The 25,649-nt window shown below is 41.4% G+C and overlaps 1 protein-coding gene across 1 annotated transcript in view; it reads right to left on the reverse strand.

The window, feature by feature from the left end:
• SKIC3 (SKI3 subunit of superkiller complex) overlaps positions 1-25,649 on the reverse strand; it is a 99,145-nt gene that overhangs the window by 56,469 nt on the left and 17,027 nt on the right. Inside the window, exons 9-23 of the mRNA XM_054986874.1 lie at positions 24,697-24,837; positions 24,123-24,224; positions 23,264-23,403; positions 20,003-20,086; positions 19,817-19,920; positions 19,610-19,736; positions 18,173-18,352; positions 16,613-16,737; positions 4,838-5,091; positions 3,681-3,783; positions 2,961-3,137; positions 1,693-1,837; positions 490-568; positions 335-396; positions 195-251 (exon numbers count right to left, since the gene is read on the reverse strand). Of these exons, the coding sequence (XP_054842849.1) occupies positions 195-251; positions 335-396; positions 490-568; positions 1,693-1,837; positions 2,961-3,137; positions 3,681-3,783; positions 4,838-5,091; positions 16,613-16,737; positions 18,173-18,352; positions 19,610-19,736; positions 19,817-19,920; positions 20,003-20,086; positions 23,264-23,403; positions 24,123-24,224; positions 24,697-24,837 (1,880 nt within the window). The remainder of the gene's footprint in view (positions 1-194; positions 252-334; positions 397-489; positions 569-1,692; positions 1,838-2,960; positions 3,138-3,680; positions 3,784-4,837; positions 5,092-16,612; positions 16,738-18,172; positions 18,353-19,609; positions 19,737-19,816; positions 19,921-20,002; positions 20,087-23,263; positions 23,404-24,122; positions 24,225-24,696; positions 24,838-25,649) is intronic.

Raw genomic sequence — 25,649 nt, forward strand, 5'->3', positions numbered from 1 at the left:
GAAAGGATGCGGCTAAAGAATGCTGGCAACTGCTTCAATCTGACACTACTGATGCAGCAAAGGATCCAAGAGCATCCCCAAGTCACACTTAAATGCTCAAAGTCCTTGTCCAAGGATACAACATTTGACACTGGTCTATAGCTGTTCAGCTCAGATTACTGTTTTGAAAAAATAGCACAGAAAATCTCGTTTACCTCTACATTGCCACTTGTTAAATACAAGACTCCCAAATTGGTCCAGGCAACAACATTCTAGACAAAAGAAAAGTTACAAATATAAATGAAATATTCCTCAAGTCTCATCTGAAACAGATGGACCTATTAAGATCACTTACAATTTGTTCAGCTTGAATAGATTTAATGAACGAATGCTGTGCAAGAGCATAGTTGGCAACACCTGAAAGAGAGAGATCGAAGTGAAACATCATCCGCAACAAGCTGAACACTGAAACAGAGGGACAACAGTCAAAAGGTTGACTCTGAAATATACCTTTGCAAGAGGCCACCACACCCAAGGCATTCCAGTAAAGATGGTTTTTACTTTCTAGTCTCACAGCTTTTTTAAGACACTGGAAAAGAAAGAGTGTGCAGTACTGTCATTCTACAAGTGTTACATTCTTTTTTTAGTATTATATACATTTTTATTTTAGTTAATAAACTCGCAAACATAAAACATGAGCTACAATCATCTGAATCATACATCTACAGCCATTGTCCACAACATTACATAAACATTGCCATCTAAATCAGACAAAGAAACCATACAAGAGAAACAACTATCATTTAAATCATACAGTTATCGATCAAATCATATTATCTATATAGAACTTGCTTATATATGTTCTTAATTTTTATTTAAATATTTTTATTCTATCTTTTCTGTCTATCTTCATATCCAATAATAATTTTATTACAAACATCTCTTTTCTCCCCCATAACGCTTTCTGTTTAAATTTAAATTTATTCTTAATTATTCTTAATTTTCAGCTATATAGTCAAAATTTTTCTTGAAATTCTGAGATTCAACAATTGTGTATATAAGATGTTAGTTTTGCCATTGTTGCATAGTCATGTAATTTATTCTTCCATTCCTTCAGATCTGGACATATTTCTGCCTTCCATTTTGCTTCAAACATTACTCTTGCGGCTGTCACCAGGTACTTAAATAATTCACTATGTTTTTTTATATTACTTGGAAAAATATTTAATAAAATATTTTTGGGATTCATCAAAAACTTAATTTTTAATATATCTTGCATTTCTTCATATGCTTCTAGCCAATATTTTCTTGCTTTCTTACATGTCCACCACACATAGAAAATGTTGCATCTGTATTCTGACATTTCCAGCACTTTCCATTATAAGCTTTATTAGTATTTGCAATGTCTTCAGGAATAATATACCATCTGAAGAACATTTTATACCAATTCTCCCTTAACATTTGATAGTCTGTAAATTTAATTTCTTTAGTCCATGTGTTTTCCCACTGTCTCATACACATATTTTCTCCAAAGTTTTGCATCCAGTTTATCATCAATTTTTACTTGCTCTGTTTCTATATCATATTGCTATAACATTTCATACATTTTCACGAATGGGTTACAAGTGTCATATTTTTATTTGACCGTAACAATGCAATTATTTGTTTAAAAAGACAGCGAGAGAGACTGATGAAGAACTTTTAAAAAGTCACCTGTACAGATTTTTCTAATAGTTCACTGATCTCATTCTTGTTGCTGCTTATTGATTTAAGGTGTTGGGCCTGATGGTAGTAATTTATCCCAAGATCACACCACATATTTGGTGAGGACATCAGTTTCACTCCTCTGCCGTAACACCTAACGTAAGATGATAGTACAAAGCATGTAATTTATATAGCAATATGGATAGGTAAGACAGTGAATACATTAATCTGAGCAGGATTTCAAAAGGCTGCTCTTTTTATAGCCTTCTGTTTCTGAAGACAAAAGACTTAAACAACTGAGGGCACATAAAAGTGGGAGTGCAAGTAGCAAGAGATTTGAGCATACAATGGATCTCAGTATGATTTGGGAAGACTCTGTTACTCAGGTACTGTAAAAACCACGAAGTCCAAACAAGCACTGATAAAACAGGGAATTATAGCCATTGAGATAGTAACAACAACATTTGATTTATATACCATCCCTCAGGACAACTTAACACCCACTCAGAGCAGTTTAAAAATGTATTATTATTATCCTCATGTCATTCACCCTGTGAGGTGGGTGGGACTGAGAGAGCTCCAAGAAGCTGTGATTTGAACCAAGGTCACCCAGCTGGCTTCAAGAAGAGGAGGGGAGATTCAAACCCGGTTCTCCAGATTCAAGTCCTGTCACTCTTAGCTACTACACCAAACTGGCTAGGAGGATAAGTGCTAACTCCCCCTTCCCTTTCTAGCTGGTCTTACCTTACCTTTCTCTCCGTTGGCACCTGCTTCTTCCCTTTATATGTCTTGGAACTCTGCTTCCTGCTTATTGAAGTCTTGCACTATCACAGTTACGTTTCAAGATGTAATTATACTGGCTGATGCACGTAACTTTAAGTTTACATTAATTTTTCACCAAATATTCTTCCAAGGTCTGCTAGGCATAGCAGCCTTTGCCCCTTTCCTCAAAGTGAAATGGGTCAGTTGCTAGGCATAGGAATTAGAATGAATTTCAGAGTGGAGCCTGAACTAATGGTTGCTAATGTTTAAAGGCACTGATATCTCTCCAAAGTACAAGGACATGGTGTTGTATTTCTATGTACTTCCTAAGGGGAAGGTGCATTTTGGGAGATCTCTTCCATGTGAAAAACTGCAAGTTCCCCAAACATAGTTTATTATACTCGCATTCTTTCCAAGTTTTCAGATGATACCACTCCTGCTTGTACTAGTAAAAATGATCCAGAGAAGGCAACTAGACAAATCTGCAAAAGTGTGTTGATCAACGTGTAGGATACCTTCCACCCAGATTGAGCAGATCACTTTTCTTTAGTGCATGTTTGTCACCAGTTTGACCAATAAGGAATCCTAAAACTTTCACATTCACTTTGGATGGAGAAATTACACACACACTACTGCACGCATCTCCAAGCAGTTTCCAAAGGCAAGATACTTCAGGACGATGCTTTGCTGCTCTACAAAATAAAAGCAAAATTTCATATAAACAGAGACCACTTAAAGGATTTTTATGTAACACCTTTTCCAGGAAAATAATAAATCTGGAATCTTCCAATTAACAATTAATAGATCTCTCTTTAGATGCATAAATGCAACCAAAATACTATGCATGGATGAAAGCACCTATATTCTTCAACAGGCTTTCACTAGTAGCCAAACAACATTTGTTTCAATGTGACCTGAGATCTTAGTTCTTTATGGATTGCAGCCCACATTTCTGATAAACAAATCCACAAGTGTTCCAACATGTACACAAGATTTAGTGTTCTTTTTAGCATCAGTGACTCAGGCAACTGATCATACATGGGTACCTATTGCTTTTCCATTACTGAAGTGAATAGTATACAACTTGTACATATAATTTACAGAAATAAATGCATTATTTGTTCTACAGGATTTTTATTAATGGTTTTCAAAAGCCTATTAAAATTGGAAAGTGATGAATTAAAAAATTAACAAATCTTACATTGGCAATGTGAAGTATATATATGAATACTAACCGTGCTAAAAAATAAAGAGATTGTTCTATGTAGTCCAGAGCTTTGCCATCTAGATAGTCAGCAAGAGCACTCTTTGCCAACATGAGATAGCATTCTCCCAGACCTGAACAGAAAATAACCTGTTAGTGTGTGCCAAGGCTGTAAAAGGTTGGATCCCAAAGTGCCCTTCCATGTGTAGAAGGCATTGTGCATTCACTGAAGACCTGCTTTACATTCTGGACTAGAACAGTGACAAAAATCAAAGCTAAACCCAAACCTTCCACTTGCACAAGAGACTGTTCAACCTCTTGCAGATGCAGCAGCATTAGAACTACAGAATAGCACTCTGTGCAAGTGCTTGCATATGTGTTCATGGAACAGTGATAGCAACTCTTTTCCTTCCATTTATATTTCTTCAGATCCAGCTCCTTATGTATTGCCTCTCAAGTGGCAAATTAATTAAAAGAAATCCATTTCATTCTGCAGGAAAGACATTTCCATTTGTCTTTCCACACACATTTCTACACACACGCACACACGCACGTGCATTTGTGGATGTAAATGAGAAAAATATGGTAATATTAGTAGATGTAACATCATATAACACATTCAAGTTATCTCCAAACAAATGAATTTAGTAAAGAATTTGAGGAAGGGGGTTCTTTATTTTTATCCCAAGTCAAAGCAGAAGACAAAGCCTTGCAGATATACAGACCTCTGCAAACAATGAGTCCACACAGATTTCCCACACATGGGAAAGGGGATGTTGGCAACAGGGGAATACAGGGCCACAAGTTACACACACAAAGGGGGAAGGATTTGGTAGGCAAGCAGATCGTCATCTTAGGATTCAGCTTTTCACCATTTAGCTAGAATGCATAAAATAATTTTTAAATCAATTTATTTATCTCAACCCCATATTTAGGGACTGTAGGAAGTTAATGCACAGCTGAATCACAGGACATTTAAATACAATGTTCCTCTTCCAAGTCTCAAAAATAAGCTAGCCATTCATCTGATTGCCAATTGCCTATAAAAATGAATACATTTTGCTACAATTAGAAGTAGTTTCAAGGGGAGAATGATTAGAATTTAAGCATGGAATGATGTTAATCGGGATATAATTCTACAATGGCAAATATAGTATGTATTTCACTACCATGAAAATATGTAAATACCTTTCAGAGCAGGGACATAATCTTTTGATTTCTTCAGGATATGCTGATACTCCATGATAGCGTCTTTATATTTTCCTAGAATCTGCTCAATTGCTGCAGCCTTATAAACACTGTATATAGACTTGGAATTCAGTTCTCTGGCTTTTCTGAAAGACTTTAGTGCTGTTGTGTAGCCCCCTCTGCTCAGATATGCCTCTCCTAGAGATTCCCAGCAGTTGGAATCCTTCGGATCAGCTCGCAGAGCTGCCTGCAAACTACACACATTGAGAAAACATAAACCATTAAGTGACTTCACAACAAAAATCAGGAGTCTCTATTATTACAGTTATGTTTTTCAAAGTTTATACGTAGAATCTTTCAGATTGCCATGATCAAAGTTTCAGTCACAGCCCCAAGTAAAAGTGCCCACAAGAATATCAAGTGCTAGCTTTAACTTTCTAAACAGTTTCTACTCTAGACCATTTGTGAATAAAGTAAACATTCCTTACATTGTCGAAGGCCGGAGAACGATGGTTATTGTGGATTTTCCAGGCTGTATCGCCGTGGTCTTGGGCGATACAGCCTGGAAAATCCACAACAACTAAACAATCCTTATTTGCATCCTGCCTTTCCCTCTGAATGGCTCAAGGAAGCTCACAGGATACTTACCTGATAATATCCATACCAAGCAAACCATGAACAAAAAATCTCAACAGTAATTTATTATTTAATCCACCCGCTCAAAGACTATAACCTATACCACAAATTCTAATTCTCTAGCAGCCTATCCAAAACCACTATTGAAAAGCCCTGCAGGTCATCCCTAACTTATACTTCTTTCTTTCTTTCTTTCTTTCTTTCTTTCTTTCTTTCTTTCTTTCTTTCTTTCTTTCTTTCAATAATTTTTTTATTTTTTAATTACTAACACTACAAAAAGGGAAAAATGGGAACAGGGGGAAAGGGAAAAAACAACATATAAAAACACACACTACATCTACAGGTATTGCTTTCCCTTCATACTACAATTGTTTAAAGTTAAAACTTTATAATATGCTATTAGATCGGTAGATCTTATAAAATACAAACTACAATCAGGATCAGGTCTTCTTCCCCCCGCCCTGCGTCTCGGTCGCAGCTCTCTCTGAACAGCTACAGTAGCTGTGCTCGCTCCCTCCTCCCCCCCCTTCAGCTTCTAAGTCCTCTTCTTGTTGGAACTCTTGATAGTTAGACACAAAGTCCCTTAGCTGTGCTTCCGACGTTATCTTATAGGCTTGGTCTTTATAACTAAACCAGATACCTTCCGGAAATAACCATTTGTATTTTATTTCACGCTTCCTCAGAAGAGCTGCAAACCTTTTGTATTTGAATCTTCTTTTCCGAGCTAAAAATGGAACGTCCTTCAGTATCTTAACCTTGTTACCCCAAAAGTCCAAATCCACATTGTACGAATTATATAAGATGGTGTCCCAAGTCTTCTTAGATGAAAAGTCGATAATAATCTCGCGAGGCAGCTGACGCTTCGTTGCATATTTTGAAGATGTCTGACGGACTTCCAAAATGTCGCTTTTTAACTCTTCTTTAGTTGCCTTCGCAGATGTCGTCAAAAGTTCTGACACCAAGTCCTTTAAATTTTCGCTTTCCTCCTCCTTCACATTCTGGAGACGCAATACCGTCTGAGCACGATCCACTTGTAGCCCTATCAGTTGATTCTCCAAAAGCTTTACTTCTTTGTTGCCTTCATGAGTTCTGCGTTTTCCCGAGTAGACTGCTCTGCCCCCGAGGCTGCTTCCTTAATGGTTTTCACTTCGCTCTCAACTGAGCCAACCCTTTGACCGATTTCATTCAGCTTATCAACAAAGGGCTTTATGGCTTCGACGACCGACCACTTAACCAGCTCTTCAAGAGACTATCCTTTCCCCTGCAAGGCAGCCAAAACATTGCCCATAGCAGGGCTCTGCATTTTTGTCGTCATCTTAGGGGGGGGGGGGGAATCCGCCAACTAAGTTCCGAGACTCAATGAAGGGGAAGATATCCAAACTTTCTTAGCTTCAACTCCCACCAATCCTTCGCATACGCTTGAAATGACAGAAGGGATTCGCTACTTACAGGTTTTCACCTTAAATCTGCTTTTTGCCATTCTCCATGGCCCGGCAGCACGCGATGTGCTGCGCAAGTCTGCCGGCCTCTGTAGGAGCAAACGGGCAATTTACCCCCTGCATCGACTTCAGGGGGCTCTTCCTGGCGTGCTCCGGACCCTGACCCCCTCACTGGGAGTCCTGGGGGTTAACCCTCGCAGGTCAACCGTCCAGTCAGGCTGCTCGGGCGCTTCCTCCCGGACCTGCGGAGAGGAGCGTCCGACATGGCCGGGAAAATGAAACCGAATCCTCCTACCTTATACTTCTTTCTGAAGGACAACAGTGAAGAAGCCCTTCTTATCTTCACCAGTCTATTTCACAACTGTGAAGCTATGGGTTTGGACAGGGAGGGATTGTACTTGGGGAGGGGAGAGAAAAGAGGGAAACTGCAAACAATAATTAGAGGCACCTTACTGGCATAAAGGTTCATAAAGGAAAAGATGATCCAATTGCCATGATTTTTTTAAAGCTCAGGATTTGAGCTTCTCATTTCAAATGCTGAACTGCTTAATTTTGCTAAAGGAATTAGCTAATGGTTAATTTTGGAAGATAATTATTGCTACTGGGCATTTATTTCAATGGGATGTGTAGGAATCCCATATAATCAACTGAGGATGAATGCACAATGTCAAGCAGCCAAGAACAAATTCTAATTTCCGCCTATGGCTTATAAACCTTGGTAGAATCATGCACCCTGTGCTCTTTGCTGCCAGCTGCCTTCAAGCACCTTATTTATTTTTATTTATTTAAAACATTTGTTAGTTGCCTTTTTGCCCTACAGGAATTCAAGGTGGCTTAAAATATAAAAACAATCATAAATAAAAAGTTTAAAATCACAGTTTAGGACTGCCAGTAACATGAAAACAAAGTTAATTAAAAGGCAATGCTAAATAAAAACCATCTTCAGCTGCCTTCTAAAGTTGAATAGTGAAGGGACCAGGCATAGTTCCTTGGGGATGTTGTTCCATAACCAATGGACTGCCACTGAAAAGGTCCTCTCTTATGTACCCACTGGGTGAGCTTCTTTAGTGATGGGATAGTCAGGAGGTTCACTCCCTGTGATCTTAATTGCCAGGCAGGAACACATGGGAGAAGACAGTCCTTCAGATAAACAGGGTTGTAAATACCTGTAACTATTGTTCATCGAATTCTTCTGTGCAGGCACACACAGAACTATGCATGCGCAGGCCTGCCACCGGAGAATTCTTCAACGCTTCTAAAAGCTCCTTAGGGGCCGTTGCTCACGAGCTACATAGCAACCGTTTCCCGCCCAAATAGTCATGTAACTTAACGGCGAGCAACGGCCCCTTCCCTCAGTTCTTGTAAGCCACCACAACTCACAACTGGACTGAACCAGGGAGTTCACAGCAGGGTAGAAGGGAGGTCATGTGTGCCTGCACAGAAGAACTCGATGAACAATAGTTACAGGTATGTACAACCCTGTTTTCATCATTGTTCTTCTGTGCAGTCCCACATGGGAGAGTATCAAGCTACACACAATAAGGAGGCAGTGTGAATCTCCAACTCAATTTTATTAAGACAAACAAACACTGCGATCAGCAAGTGTAATATAAAACCTCATGAAAGTTCAAACCACAAAACTGACAATAAAGCCAAGAAGTCAAAAACTTAACAGTTAAGATGTATCAATCATTGAAGATAACATCAACACCAATGAGCAACTTGCTCAACTACTAACATTCTACAACAGCATTTCATAATACAAGAACTTATATAAGCAATATTAATTGTAAAAATACATAATTATCAGTATGTTCACACTGTGCCTTCTGTTCCCTCTCAAGCAAACTGACTGGAGAATGGCTCTTGCAACTTACATCCTGATTTGCATTAACATCAACAGCATAATGCTTCACAAATGTATCAGCAGAGGACCATGTTGCTGCCCTACAAATGTGCGTGATTGAGACATCCCTAAGGAAAGAAGAGGAAGCTGCTTGTGCCCTTGTTGAATGAGCCCTCAAAATGAATGGACACTGTACCCCAGCCAGCCTTCTCAATGGCCAACACAATCCACTGTGACACCATTTGAGAGGATGATTTTTTGCCCTTTCTGAGCTTCCAAAACACACAAAGAGATGTGGACTGTCACAAAAGACTTTGGTCCTGTCCAAATAAAAAGCTAAAGCTCTTTTTAAATCTAATGTGTGTAGAGCTCTTTCTCATTTAGAACCCGGGTTAGGAAAGAACACAGGTAAAGAAATCTCCTGTGTTAGGTGGAAAGCAGTCAAGACCTTTGGTAAAAATTGAAGGAAGGGCCTAAGTACCACTTTATTGGAATGGAATTTCAGAAATAGCAAGTAAGCCCTAAGTGCTGCCAACTTGCTTACCCTCCTGGCTGAGGTAATGGCAACCAAAACTGCCACTTTGTAAGACAGTAAGTGCAAAGAGCATGTAGCTAATGGTTCAAATGGTGGTAGCATAAATCGTGCTAACACAAGGGACAAGGACCACTGGGGAATCAGTGGTGATACAGGCAAGTAAAGATTAAACATTCCTTTCAGGAACTGGTGGGATTTTAAATTGGAAAAAACAGTTTGCCCCTCAATCTGATGATGAAAAGCAGAAACAGCAGCTAGATGTACCTTTAATTATGTCACCATCAAATCTCAAGTCTTTAATTCACAGAGGTAGTCAAAAATCAAGTTTAAGGAACAAGCAACAGCAACAACCCCTTTAGAAGCTGCCCAGGCAGAGAACCTTGTCCACTTGGCTTCATAAGACCATCTAATGGATGATGAGGGCGAATTTGCCACGCTGTCAGGTGCAATTTGTCCGGCTTGTGGTGGAACAGTGTCCCACTCAGAAGGATATCCGGTTGTTGGGGCAATCTGATATATGTCTGCTTGGACATCTTTAGAAGTTTGGTAACCACACCAGTCTGGGCCAGAATGGTATTATCAGTATGCAGTCGGTGCTGTCCCTCTCTATTTTGCAAAGTACTTTTGCAATAAGAGGAATTGGAGGAAACATGTAATGCAGCGTGTTCATCCATGCAATTTGGAAGGCATCCCCAATGGGCCGGTTGCTTCCTGCCCTGGAACAAAACACCCTGGTTTTGGCATTCTCTGATGCTGCAAAGACATCTCTCTCTGGTGTGCCCCATAGATTAAAAATGGGAAACAGATATATGCCGTTCAGAGACCATTCATGCTTTGACACTAGCACTCGGCTGAGAACAACAACCACAACAACAACAACCACAACAACATTCGATTTATATACCGCCCCTCAGGACAACTTAATGCCCGCTCAGTGTGGTTTACAAAGTATGTCATTATTATCCCCACAACAAAAACACCCTGTGAGGTGGGTGGGGCTGAGAGAGCTCTGAACTGTGACTAACCCAAGGTCACGCAGCTGGCTTCAAGTGGAGGAGTGGGGAATCAAACCCAGCTCTCCAGATTAGAGTCCCGCGCTCTTAACCACTACACCAAACTGGCATCTGCTTTTGCACTATCTGAACCTGCAATATGTATAGCCTGAATGGACACATTGTTTGAAATTGCCCACTCCCAGATAATCATAGCCTCCTTGCCGAGCGTCAGGGATGCAGTACCACCTTGCTGGTTTACATAATACATTGCCGTGGTATTGTCTGTTTGGATCAACACATTCCGATTTTGGAGGAAAGCTGCAAACGCAAAGCATATAGCTCTTAATTCCAACAAGTTAATGTGTAACTCTTGCTCTCTCTCAGACCACACATCCTGAACAAACATAGCATTACAATGGGCACCCCAACCCTGTAACGATGCATCCATTGTTACAACAATATCATGCTGCACATAACCAAAAGGCATTCCTTTAAACAGATTCTCATCATCTGTCCACCATGCCAAAGACTTAACTATACATCTTGGCATAGAAAACTTCACAAAGGGAGCATATACAGCAGGCCTACACTTTCTAACAAACCAATTTTGCAATGTTCTCAAGCTGAGCCTGGCAAACAGCACCACTGCTGTCATAGCTGCCATATGTCCCAACAGGCACTGTATTTTGTGAACCGTTTGAAATTGCTTCTTAGGAAGACTTGAAGTCATAGATTTAATTAATTGTGTTCTGTCCTGTGGCAATAAGGCCTTTGCCATATTAGAGTCTCATACTGCACCAATATAGGAAATGGTTTGACTGGGCTCAAGTTTGGACTTCTCAAAATTTATGAGAAGACCCAGACGTGTACAAGTGCGTATGACCAAATCCACATTATGCAGCAACTGTTCCCTTGTAGCTGCCACTATAAGCCAATCATCTAAATACGAAAATATGGCACAGCTTTGCTCCCTGAGGAAAGTCACAAGCCACACATATGGTGAACACCTGTGGTGCAGTAGATAAACCAAAGGGGAGCACCTTATAACAAAATACTCAATTTTGATAAACAAAACCCAGATATTTACGATGATCTTTCCTTATGGCAATATGAAAGTATGCGTCCTTGAGGTTAAGGACCACAAACCAGTCACCATGTTTCAACAAAGGTAACATTATTGATAGAGTGACCATTTTAAATTTTGAAACTTTAAGAAAGGCATTGAGGCCCCTTAAATCTAATATAGGACGCAGGCCCCTATTTTTCTTGGGAACAAGAAAAAAAAGTGACAAAAAACCTGGTCCCACTTCTGTGTCTTGCACCTCCTCAATAGCACCTTTAGCCAAGAGAGTTTGAATCTCGTCAAGTTCCAACACAACCAAAGTATTATTGACAGCCACTGATGGCCAAATGCAATCAGGCAGTCCCACGAACTCTGACCCATAACCACCATTAATAATAGTTAAGACCCAAGAGTCAGATGTTATTGCCTCCCAGTCAGGGAGAAAAGGTGCTAATCTCTCAGAAAAGTTCAGGTTAGAGTTCGCTGGATCTCGTCAGAACTGCTTTGCAGCACCCTGAGTATCCTTCTGGTGGGTAGATGTCTGAGAAGGTCGAGGCTTATACTGTTTACGCCTTCTGGACTGCTGCAAGGCACCAAACTGATGGTGTGGTGTCATCTGCTGCTGGTAGTACTGGCACTGCTGTTGCCTGCAATAATACTGATAGGGCCTATGTCTGGGAAAGTACCTTGGCTTATACATAGCCCTCTCAGCAGATGTGACCCCCAGTGACTTCGCAATTTGTCTATTTTCCTTCTTTTTCTTTAGTGCCTCATCTATGGTACTCGAGAAAAGCAAGTTGCCCTCAAAGGGTAGGCTCTCAATTTTGGTTCTGGCCTCTGGAGGAACAGCCGTTGATTGCAACCAGGAATGTCTCCTAATAAGCACAGCTCCTGCCATGCCCTGGGCTGAGGTATCTTCTGCATGGCTCCCAGTATTCATTTGCTGCTTGGAAAGCCAGATAGCCTCTGTTTAAAGCAAAGACACAAAAGACTTCTTATCCTCTGGAAAATCTGTTACGTAAGATGACAACTTCTCCCACAAATAAAGCTGGTACCCTGCCATTATCGTCTGGTAACTGGCAATGCGCAGATTCAAGGCGGGCACAGAGTACTGTCGTTGTCCCATGCCATCAATCTTCCTACCCTCCTTATCTGGTGGAGTGGAATGGGAACCAGATCTACATTGTTGGACTTCCTCTGCCACAAGGGAAGAGGGAGGAGAGTGCTTGATCAACGCCGGCCAAGTGTCCTGCTTAATTTTATACATCTGCTCTATGCATTTTGATGTTGCTGGCAACTCTGCAGGTACCTTCCAAATCTCAGTCACCATCTCTTCAAGGCCCTCTAGGATAAGAAAAACTACTGTTGCAGGCGAGTCACCACAGATGCATCTGAGCAATTTGTCCTTTGTTTTGGGACTAGCCAAAGACATGTCAATGTCCAGTGACTTTGCCATCCGAGCCATCTGCTTGGAGTATATGCGTATGTCTTCATAAGGCGAACCCAAGCTGGGGCCCACATTGTTGTCAGGTAACGGATCCAAAGCCGACTCAGAACCAATGTCAGATTGATCCCCTTCGACGTCCTCCTCATCAGAGATATAAGTCGACTGCAATTGCACTGGAAAAGGTGGAGGTTCAAGGCGGGCACAGAGTACTGTCGAGAGCCTTGGATCCAATCCATCATAACTTAATAGAGCTCCTTGCCATTGGCAATGGTACAGTGCTGGAACACAACAGGCATGATGGTGTTGCAAAGCCAACAACTGCCTCAACTCTGAAGGCCTCCTGTGTTCGGATCCATGCCAGATGCAATGTGACCATGCCGGTGATGATGCCCTCGAAGATTTGTGTTGGATCCATTGAGAAGACAATTCAGCCAATGGAGTCAGATTCCTGCGTGGAGACTGCTCTGCCTTGGTTCCAGACGTGGGGCCCCAGGCTGGCTCAGTCAACAGAGTGATCTTCGGTTCTGGCAGTTCACCTTCAGAGACAGAGCGATTGGGTGAGTGCAAGTGAGGAGTGTGAGGAGTGAGCAGAACCACATCATCAGAGCACTCAAGACGTGGAAAACAAGCGTGATGAGTTGAAGTCGAAGTTGACTGAGACAAATGCTTTGTTTTTTTAGACTTTTTAGCTGGTGGTTCTGACACGGCTCTCGGATCTGAAGCATGTTTAAAGCTTGGTTTTTTCTCCGTTGGAGCCACCCTCAGAGTCGATTTCATGGAAGCTACAGTACCAGCTCTAAAGAGTCGCTCAGCAGTAGCTGACGTCTTAACTTCTTTCGAAGTTGACTCTCATGAACGCTCCTTATTAGAAGGAGTCTTAGGCACAGCTCTCTCCACAAGCACTTTCTCCCTCAGTGCCACTTTTAGCCGCTGAGACCTCACATGCCTCACCTTGGGGGTGAAGTTTTGGCAGATTTTGCATGCCGTTATGACCTTCACCCAAACACATGAGGCAGAGATCATGCTCATCTGTGTGGGTCATCTTATTACCACACTTTGAGCAACGTTTGAAGAGAGCCTTAGAAGCCATACTGAGGACAGATTAAGCAGTACCATAGAAAAACCATCATCAAGCAAGCTGGATCAAAACACGCCAAAAACAACCAAAGACAATCAGAGCGCAAAATCATAGTCAGAAGTCAGTCCAAGGCCAAATCAAGCCGAAATAGATCAATTCAAAGCATAAGTAACAGAACTTGAAAGCAAAAGTCCTTCTCCAAGCAGTGGCAAGAAGAGAACTGAGGAAAGGGGCCATTGTTCGCCGTTAAGTCACATGACCGTTTAGGCGGGAAACGGCTGCCATGTGGCTTGTGAGGAGCTTTAAGAAGCGCTGACAAATTCTCTGGTGGTGGGACTGCACAGAAGAACAACGATGAACCCCAGTTCCAAGCCACATAGGGCTTTAAGGGCCAAAACCAACACCTTGAATTGTGCTTGGGAGTGGACTGGTAGCCAGTGTAATTGCTGTAATATCAGGGTTTTATGATCCCAATAGCTGGTCCCAATCAACAATCTAGTTTCAGTGTTCTGCACTAGCTGCAGCTTCCAAACACTCTTAAAGGGTAGGCCTAAATAGACTGCATTACCATAGTCCAGTCTAGATATAACTAAGGCATGGATCACCATGGCTAGACCTGACTGAGCAAGGAACAGATGCAGCAGACACAGCAGCTGAAGCAACACTCCCAAGCTGTGAACCTGGCTTTTCAAGGGAAGTAAAACCCCATCCAAGACAGGAGAGATCTCAAGTTTCTGGTCTGCCTTTCTCCTAACTCAGAGAACCTCTGTCTTGTCACAATTAGACATGGGCACGAACGGGAAAAAAACCCCAAACACCCTGTTCGACGTTCGGTGCCATCCACAAACAACGAACATGGACGAACATGAACTGTTCCCGGACATGTTCATTGTTCGTGGGGGCCAGAACCCCCCCAACCCCCCTCTCCCCACTTACGTGGCCCTTTAAAGATCCCTTTAAACTATCAACTGGCAGGCAGCAGGGCGGGAATTCCCCCTGCCGACTGCCAGCTGATAGTTTAAAGGGCCAGGAGAGCAGTCGCACAGCCAGGCTGCCTGCCCAGTGCGAGAGAGGTGGGGAGATTCTCCCCGTCCCTCTCGCACCTGGGAGAATCTTCCCAATGTCCAATACTCACCAAATTTGCAAGGGATATAATTGTCACTGTCTTCTGAAGATCCCCGCCCCCCAGTTTCAGAGAGATTGCACCCTGGAAAAGCATGATCCATGGCTCTCCCCCTTTAGTCCTCACTGTCCTCTGAAGACCCCCCCCCCCAGTTTCAGAGAGATTGCACCCCAGGAAAGGCATGATCCATGGCTCTCCCCCTTTAGTCCCCACTGTCCTCTGAAAACTCCCCCAGTTTCAGAGAGATTGCACCCTGGGAAAGGCACGATCCATGGCTCTCCCCCTTTAGTCCTCACTGTCCTCTGAAGACTCCCCCAGTTTCAGAGTATTGCACCCCGGGAAAGGCATGATCCATTGGTCCTTCCCTTTGTTATTTTCTGTTCATAGTGGCAAAAACAGGACTCTCTGGTGGAGGCTACTTTAAGGAGTTACAAACTGACCTTCCCAATGTCCAATACCCACCAAATCTGCAAGGGACATAGTCTTCACTGTCCTCCGAAGACCCCCCAAGTTTCAGAGAGATTGCACCCCAGGAATGGCATGATGCATGGGTCTCCCCCTTTGTTGTCATTTTCTCTTCACAGTGGCAAAAACGGGACTCTCTGCTGGAAGTACTTTGAAGGGTTAAAGACAGAAGGAAAGCCAGAAGGAGTTCAGATAGAGTTCAGTCCCTCCCTCCAGTTGCCAAGGGGATTGATTGCAGCAGGCGTCAGACTGTCTGGCTTGCCAAACGGCTGCCGAAGGCAACAACAAGGCTTTTAAAGACCACCTGTTTGCTTAGGATGGGGCCTCATGAACAGCTTGCTTGTGAACAGTAGATTGGGCTGTTTGTGTTTTTTTTCTGTTCGTAATGCTGTTCGTGCCCTGTCTAGTCAGGATTCAGTTTCAGCTTGTTGACCTGCATCCAGCCCATTACTACCTCCAAGCACCAGAACATCAACAAAACCCTTGGAATTAGGTGGAATGGAAAGGTTGAGCTGTGTATCATCTACTTATTGTTGACACTGCAGCCCAAACTTCCTGATGCCTCTCCCATTAGCCTCTTAAAAATATTAAGTAGCATGGGGAATAAGATCGAAACTTGTGGAACCCCACAGGCCAATGGCCAAGAAACAAAGCTTATTAACTTGGCAGGGCCACATACTTATAGCCAAGACCCACTTGTATCTTATCCTTCCTGCTGCATGGTTGATATCACTGTTAGTGCAAGCAAGAGCAGAACTGAGTGAGGAAGTCATAGGAAAAAGGAAGCAATAGGGTGCCATTGATAAGATGCAGGACAGTTGCAGCTGAGATACACTGCAGCAAGCCTGAAAGTATAACATAACCCTATAAACAGCAGTAACTCATAGGGGAAGAGAGGAGGTTGCATAAACCCTGTTTCACTCCCTACAGTCCATGTGTACAACAAGCAGGATTGCAATCCAAGCGGTTGACATAAAAGCAGATGTTAAAATGCTTACAGAGGTTACTGCAAACCAGGCGCAATTAGTCAAATTTAAACAGAGGAAAATTATTTGCTTTTTTAAAAAAAATTATACAGACATAATGAGAACATCTGTTTAACTTGCAATTTGTAAAAGACAGTTCAAAGCAATCATTAATTCCCTTACTCTGCAACTGCTTCTGAATGTTGACCAACTCTTAGGTAATAAAGTCCACGACGGAGCCAGGCCCATTTTGCTCTCCCAGCACTTGCTCTTTCTGTTACCTCTGTCAAGACAGCAAGGGCAGTTTCCTAATGTACAAGATTATGTTATAAAAAGAAAACAGAAAGATTAAGATATTTTTAACATTACTGAAATCATTTCTCAGTATTCCTTACACTTAGCAGGGGAATTTTGCATGGACTACAATCATCATCAGAGGTTTCATTTGTTAACAACCAGAAGTCACATCCTTCTGAGCTGGAATCCCACCTCCAAAATGTCAGATGAATGAGGATGGCTATTGTTACTCATGAATAAAGGAAGAGTTTTTAGAACATATGTTGAGGGACTCCATTACTAATTCTAAAGGTTCTGGATAGGGCACTGGCACCACATACAAATTCTGATAATCAAGCTTAAATTTATTATAACCATCAACATTGCAATAAATTTAATAAGGAATGGTTTGTAAATACTCTCCTATTGCCAGAAACCATCACAAATATTATTTGCATATACGTCATGGGAAAATAAAACTAGCCTTTAGAAGTAAACTTCTACAAGCAATAGTACATAGCTTTGCTCATCTGAATAGGGTCTCCTGCAGGTACAACCCTGAACACTGCCAAAATCAACTGCAGCCCATACACAGGCTCTCCGTGTGGAATAGCCTGACTGAGGAGGTCAGGAGAGCCCCATCCTCCTGGCTTTCTGCAAATGATGCAAAACCGAATTATTCAAAAAGGCTTTTTTACTCAGATAGGATGGCTGTATTGTAGAGAGGGTGTCTCAGATACTTCGCTAATGAAGTGCAGAAGTTCACTTAGAATACATGTGTACTGCTTTGTGTAATCCTTATTTAATCCTTATTACTGCAACAGGAGGGCTGTATTGTAGGGAAGGGGTCTCAGATACTTCACTAATGAGTTAGGGACCTTAAGCCTTACTATCTGTTGCTTTAAATATGTGCTCCTATGAGCTACCTGTGCTTCATGTTGTCTAATGTCATGCCTAAAATTGCTTATGTTCTGTATCAGCCTTTCTTCAACTCTGTAGTGGATTCTTGCTAATGCTATGTCTTGTAAACTTGTATTTATTTACCCATAGCATTGTTTATGAAAATGTTCTTGATTCTGACTGTACTAATCTCACACTGTGTAATTTGCCTTGAGTCTCAGTGAGAAAGGCAGACTACAAATGACATAAATAAAATAAAAATAAATATATATATAAAAGAAGAATATCATAAAATATGCTTAACTACTATGCACAGTAGCCACAAGATACTAAAGCCATGTGGCTGGCAAAAAGGTTAGGAAAGGATAGCTATGTTTTAGTATTAGACTGAGGAAGCTATGAAGAAATTATATTCATTTTTTCCTTAGAGGAAACAAGAATAACTTACTTAACAAGAATATTACATTCAAAATTACTTTCTCTAGATTTCTGCATTTCATGTGGATCATTACAACTATTTTGATCACAATAAATGCATAAAAACACTCAAAATTAGGCGTACAGTACCAAGTCTCCAAGCTCCGTGCTTAAATCTACTACTGCTGCTCCAGCTTCTCCGTCCATTCTGTCTTTCTCAAATGCCTTCTTATAGCAGCCAACAGCTCTATTTTTATCTCCAGCAATGTCCCTGTAATATTGACCTAAGTAGTGGAAAGCACTCCCCAGGTAATTGTCCAGCTTTGCCGCCTACCAAAAACAAAAACCAAGCAACCATCATTTTCATATGCTTACAAAGAGCTTTGTTGAACAGAACTGGTGAGAGCTACGTTAGGGGATCAGATCGCTGTGACAAATTCTGAAGCCCTAGCGCTCTGAGAAGAGCCATCACTGACCCCAGAAACTACTGCTGTTCCTTTCTGCTGTTGCCACTGGCTCACTTGAGTGCCCACTTGCACAGGTGAGGCACAGTAGTGTGCAAAATAGTGTGGAAATTGGGTTTAGTAGGCCAAATCCAGTGAAAGACAACAGATGAAGAAGTGAGAGGCAGAAGCTGCACTGGCTGGTAGTGGTGCTCCTTCTCACCTGTCTGTTCTTGAGCGATCAAGCAGGCAGCAGCAACAGCAAGGAGAAACAGGAGCCACTACTGATAAGGGGAGCAGATGGCAGGGGCCTATGGAGGGCATCTTGTCCAAGTGTCCCAAAGCTGGAACCAACAATACAGATATAACAAAAACAAAGGAAAAAAGGGCACCCATGCAGGCTAACCCCCCTTTGGTTAGTCTTCGGTACTAATGCTGCAGAAGCTGGAGACAATGGAATAAAGAGCAATAAGCTCAAACCGTTTCCCAATTTAAATCTCTCTCTTCCTTCATATCCATCCTCAAAAGTCACCTCTTCCGTGACTTTTATGCAGCTGTTCAGGATCCCTCCATGCTATCCTTGTAATTCCCTCCTCCACCTTTGCTCCTCAGAATTTATATTGTAAGCTCTTTGAGGTATGTGTTTTTGCTTCTGCTACTCTGCAAAGCATAACATACACTGACAGCCCTGTCTCAGGGATAATAAAAACTATCTCAACTGAGGCTTTATGAGCAGCAGCCGGTCTGAAAAGACCAGCAGTTACTCCCCTCATCCCTTATTTCCCTGATATCTTTTAGGAAGTTAAAGTAGGCTTTTAAACCAACTTATCTCCTCACCATGGGCTTCAAGGGCAACCATCAGAAACACAGGTGGCATCATCCATGTTTCCTGTAGTATTCAGTACTCTAGTGAGGCAGGTAAGGGAAGGAAAGGAAAGGCTTGACCTCTTGTTCCTTCACCTTGCCCTAGATAGGCATGCTGGCTAATTCAGTTGCCGATACTAAGTTACAAACTGAAGGGCTCAGAAAGGGTAACTCCTAACGTCAGCTATGTGAAACCATGAACATTTCTTCTCCATCCCCCAATACAAAACCTGCACATGGTGATCCTATACCCACAAGAGTCACAAACTGAACACTTTACCTTCAGAAACTGAGTGAGAGCTTTGGTTTTCTCTCTTCTTGTCTCTTCACTCATAAACCAGTAAGTGAGGCCCAAAGAGAAATGAAAGTCTGCTACTTCAGCTTCTCTTTCAATAGCTCTCTGAAAACTAAGGAAAGCTATATTTTTAAAACATAAGTGTTTTGGGAAAAGTTTCCCCCTGCAAAAAACCCCACATTTGTGATCTACCTTGTTTCTGCCTGGTAGTAGTTCTTTTGTTTGTAATAGATCAATCCTTCCAGATAGTGGGTTTCTGCCAAATCAGGATGCAACAGTTTAAGCTCTTCTACTATCTATAAAGTATGAAATACTGTAATTTAATACAGGAAAAAGTGATCTTTTTAGCAGTTACATGACAAATGAAACTGTACTAACCGTTAAAGCATCAGCAAGTCCTTTATTTAGATAGGCCTGTCCTTTAAGGGCTATAAGCTTGGGGTCATTGTTTATATCCAAAACCTAGGAACCAAAAACACATCATGTGAAGTCTAAATCCTCAAAAACAAACAAACCCAAATCACAGACATATCATGAGATTCTAAAGAAGTAACTATTATACTAACCTCCTATGCAATACCCAACATGTTGCCTATTGGTTATTACTCAGAGAAAAAGAAAAATTAGGAAGTCTGAGAGTATCTAAGATTGGGCTGCCAGCTGTGTAAATGCTTATCAAGAGAGCATATAGTATATGCTCTGTATGGTATATGGCATATAGTATATGCCATATACCATCAGTTTTCTTAGAAATTATTAGCCATACTTACAGTTAGCCCAAGGTTACGGCAATATTGGCACGCTTATAACCAAAATGGGTTAATAATCACAGTTGCCATTCCATGGGTCATGTTAATTGGTAGAAGATTAACAATTACTGCGTCCATCATAAAAGGCTATCCAACTGCTATATATTAGGTAGTTTTAATTTCAAAAGTTTATTTACATTTTTATGATAACTGTTTCTGAAAACTAACCTGGTTTAACAGGAAATCTGAACTTAATGCAAAGATATGCTTTCTTAAAACTGAACTATGGACCTTTTAATGAAAGGCTGCTATTTAAAGAGAAAAGGGGGGGGGGAGGTTTTTGTTGGTTTCAAAAAAAGAACCCCCAGATTCTTAACCTGTTCTTTATGTGACAACCAGTTTTCCAAATATGTTCTTCTGATCTCTTGTAAAAAACATCACCTTTTGTTTCAGGTAGGTACTCATGCGGGTCTGAAGCAGAACAGCAGGATTTGACTTCAGTGGCACTTTGGCTAGGAGAACAACAAGATTTTTAGAGTATAAACTTTCTAGAGTCAATGTTCCCTTCTTCAAATACTTGAAGAGTATCTGAAGAAGGGCACTTTGACTCTTGAAATCTTATAACCTGAAAATCTTGTTGGTCTCTAAGGACTCAAAACCTGCTGATCAACTTTAGTGTTATTTATAGTTAATTGATCTTTTATAGTAGTTCTCTGACACAACTAACAGATATCTCAGGCCCACTTGGATCCTGGAGAGCAGGACCACATCATCAGAGATTTCACAATCAGAAACATCGGTATTTATACAAAGCCTTCAAAGGAACAGAGTCAGGGTATAATCCTACTTGACTCTTCCACTGTGGTCTAAAGGCTTTTTCCCTGGCATAACTGTTGATTAGTCTCCAACTTCAGAGAGGAATTTAGTCAAAAATTCTCTACTTTTATTAAATCAGTAGCAACCTCCAAATCCACAGAGATTGTATAGAAACAGCCCTTCTTGTGGTTTGCCCTGATCAGGCCTAGAAAGGTACATGGGATATTAGATATAACAGCATACCTTCCTTTCACAAAGTATGTGTACCTGGTGGAATGGATATTCATTTTGGAAGGGTTTGTTTGTTTGTTGTGGGGATAATAATAACATACTTTGTAAACGGCTCTGAGTGGGTGTTAAGTTGTCCTGAAGCACGGTATATAAATCGAATGTTGTTGCTATTGTTGTTGTTATGATGATGATGATGATGATGATGATGATGATGATGATGATGATGTGATTTATCAATGATTATTGAAGAAGGCTTTATAGGCCAAAACACGTATCGTCATTTAATTATACAGCTTGTTCTGGATATCTGAATGTGTTCCTTATTCCACTTTATAATTTTTCAGTATAATGGAAAGGTGCTGTATTCATCCATAGGCTGGATGAATATTTGTCAGGGATGCTTTAGGCTAATCCTGCATTGGGCAGGGGGTTGGACTGGAAGGTCTGTATGGCCCCTTCCAACTCTGTGATTCTGTGAAATAATGGAGAGTAGTATCTAGAGGCAGGTTGTTCAAAAGCCCACAGAACTGGATCCTGGGATCCAATCCTCCTGAAATTTAGGTCTTTAGTGGACAATCAGGAGGAGGTTCCCTTAAAATTTGGTGGAGACTGCTTAAAAATGCCCCCCAGCCCCCTGAACATTATTGCCCATATAGAATAATAGCTTGTTAAATCCAGGATTCTTTAATCTGGATCAGATAAACTTACCTGGCTTTCAGGGATCGCAGATGTTTTTTCTACCCCTAAAAACCAGATTATCGAGATTATTTTTAGTGCGTACCCCAAATGCTTCAGCATTGCTCCAATATGTTGATATCACTTCTGGTTTGTGTTAAAAGTTAAGTCATGACACCAGGGGATGCCAATTTCCTCACCAGCGTGTTGAGTGAAGGTAGGAAATGGGAGGAGCAAGAGATCTGCCCCCACTGAGCTGTAAAGCTGTCAATGTGACCATTTTTGTCATTTACCAAACTGTTAACAGCACCTCACCCTTACTAGGAACAGACTGAGATAAACAGGATTTCTATCCTTACTGCTAATAATGTATTTAGTACTGCTAGTAACAGTATTACAAGATAATTTAACAGGAAAGCTTGTTTTAAAAATTAAAGATGGCAACAGTAACTCTGTAAGGAAAGGTGCTGAACAACAAAAAAACTCATTTTGACCATTTAACTTGAATTGAATAGCCACTATGGAGGATAGAAAGGGAGGCAATCCTGGCCTGAATTGCTCTAGAGTCCAGAAGCTGCTTCTCATGTCACCAGGGAGCATCAGTCACTCGAGCTGAACTTAGTGGGAAAGGGCAATTCAGATTCTCCCCTTTTTCTCAGAGATATAGCCCTTACATGGGCACTACTGGGCTTTTGGATGCTGGAACAGCCCCACTGACCTGCAGGCCTTTCCCCGTTTCAGTCCTCCAAGGCATCTAGGCATCTAGAGGGATTTTCTCTCTTCTGTCTGCTCACCCCCTCTGCGGGTCAAATCTCATCTTCCTGGGGTAAGTAGGAAGATCCTACCTAACACTCCAGCATCCCAGGTCACACCTTTTGGGTGTGAGATTGCAGCTAAAATGTAAGCTAGACATTTAATTGTCTCTGGACAGGATGGCCATTACATTTGCAAAGTTTTTGATGGCTAGAACCATTCAGTAGGGGTGATACTTGGGATCAACTGACTTCTCCCCTCCTTTCTGTCTTCCACTCACAGAGCAAAAACCTTTTAAAACCAAGTGCTTGCAAAGTCCAAGCTTCAAAATAAAATGCATTTATCCACATAATATTTTTAAGCAGACTTTGACATCTACTAAAGCTCAGAAAAAAGAAAACAGCCAGTCACATACCTGATCAAGGGAATTTATGGCTTCTTCTGCAGAGTCAGTGCCTGGAATTTTAATCAGGGCCTTTGCCTTGAGACAATTAGCATGGTTTTTCTGTTGCTGACTGGAACTGGATTCAGTAAGTTGCCCCACTGTCTTAAGAGCTGTCAACAAGAAAGAATTCTAGCTGTGTGGTCAACTTTCACTTTAATAACTTGTTTAACATTTCTATTTTAATTTGACATCAGCTTGAGAAGTTGTCTCTTCTAAAGGAGACTAATAAAGCGTTCTACTATTTTCACATTTACTTTGCAAGATAATTTCAGGGATAAACCTCTCCAAATACACATATTTGAATCCTTCTTTAGTTAGCACTGTATAACTATTTATTCTACTAACATGCCATTCTTTCTAGAATCTGAAGATCTCTGGAGCGACATTCACAAATGCTTTAAATATACTATCATTGAGATCCAATAGTGACAATCTGTTACAAATGCCTGTTATTGTAAAGTTAGTGGTAATGGGCAAGGGGTCTTTTTTTCCTGTTATAGGCACAAATTTGTTTTAGATCTAGGAGCTTGGCTCTTTAAAGCAATGAAAAGCTTTTTAATTCATTTTAGATTCTGACAGCTGAATGGCTCAGAAGAAGTAGCAATTACTGCTTGCCACTTCCACACATAATAGTTTTATTGAATATATTGCTATTTTTACCATGGGAAAATTACATTGAACAGTGGGTTAAAGTTTTTCTAATAAAGAAATGTTAATATTTCATATAGCAACACATGCTGCAAATAACCTGTTCACCTTAGAACTTTTAGAAGTTTTCTATAAAGTACATTTAATCAGAAACCACTATTCCTCTCAGCAGTACAATTACCTTGATTGCAAGAATGAACAGCTTCTCTGAATTTGTGCATTTTCACTTGTGTTTCCCCTAAGTAATACCATCCTACTGAACACTGACTGGTCTGCTGCAAACCTGGCAGAAAAGATTTTGCAAGTTTGATTCAATGCATTTCAAAGAAGGTTACTTGAACTCTAAAGTTATAGGCTTTATCCACATAAACCAAGGCTTTATCCACATAAACCAAGGACTACCATACCTCAAATAATCTCCTCAACCATTCTGACTCTAGATTGATTTTTAGATAACTGCAATCATCCTCAGACAAGGTCATTAGCTGCTTAATTTCTCCTGTTAGGTAATAATGGCTAGATTAAAATGCCCACTTCATCCCCTGTACTCTTCCCAAGAATCCACTGGCCAGAAACAGAATTTCAGGAGCATGGTAGACTGCAACAGGGAGGCCAAAAAGTTCCCTTCCAGAGATGTTACTGAGCTTGTGTTACTAGATCAAAGTCACTGATTTTACCTAAGTATACTAAGTTACCTAAGTATACAAAACTCCAAAACCAAGCACACCGAATATATCTAATATCCTCTTGCTTACCTTCTGTTAGATTTCTACTAGCATCTTCATATTTTTTTTCCTGAAGGGATTGAATCCCTAAGCCAATGAGAGCTGGACCACTTCTTGAGTCAATATTTAGAAGCTTGTGACAACAGTCAAGAGCCTCCTCAGTGAAACTGCCTGTAATACATTAACTGCATTTTAAATACTGAAGGAAAAAGCAATTTTGCCATATTTGCTTTCCTAACAGTTGAGTTTCTTCTTGAAAATCATATTCTTCTTGTGCATAACAAGGAAAACAGGGTTGAACTTACCTGTAACCACTGTTCATCAAGTTATTCTGGGTAGGCACACATTAGGCACACGATGTTGACAGGATCCTGCAGGGGACGAGGCCAACCACCTGTCCTCTGGACCCCTGCCCATCCTGGCTGGTGAAGGCCAGCTCAGAGGAGCTACGGGACCATTTGGAGGCCATTGTTAACATCTCCCTGAGCTCTGGGGTTTTTCCAGGAGTGTTAAAGGAGGCGGTAGTGCGGCCCCTCCTGAAAAAAACATCTTTGGACCCCACCAATCCGTCCAGTTACCGCCCAGTGTCGAACCTCCCATTCCTGGGCAAGGTGATTGAGCGGGCAGTGGCGGTACAACTGCAGGAATTCCTGAATGATGCTCTAGTCCTGGACCCATTCCAGTCTGGCTTCCGTCCTGGCCATGGGACAGAGACAGCCTTGGTTGCCCTCACAGACGACCTTCGCAGGCATCTGGATCGAGGCGGGTCAGTGCTGCTTGTGTTACTTGATCTCACAGCAGCGTTTGACACGGTTGACTATGATTTGTTGGCCAGCTGCCTTGCCGACGTGGGGATTAGGGGGACAGTCTTACAGTGGCTGGTCTCCTTTCTCCAGGGTCGGGGACAGAGGGTGGCGCTCGGGGGAGATCTATCGCCCCGTCACCCTTTGGTGTGCGGGGTTCCCCAAGGGGCGATACTCTCC

Source organism: Eublepharis macularius, chromosome 8 (assembly GCF_028583425.1).
Source record: "Eublepharis macularius isolate TG4126 chromosome 8, MPM_Emac_v1.0, whole genome shotgun sequence".
NCBI classification, from domain to species: Eukaryota; Metazoa; Chordata; class Lepidosauria; order Squamata; family Eublepharidae; genus Eublepharis; species Eublepharis macularius.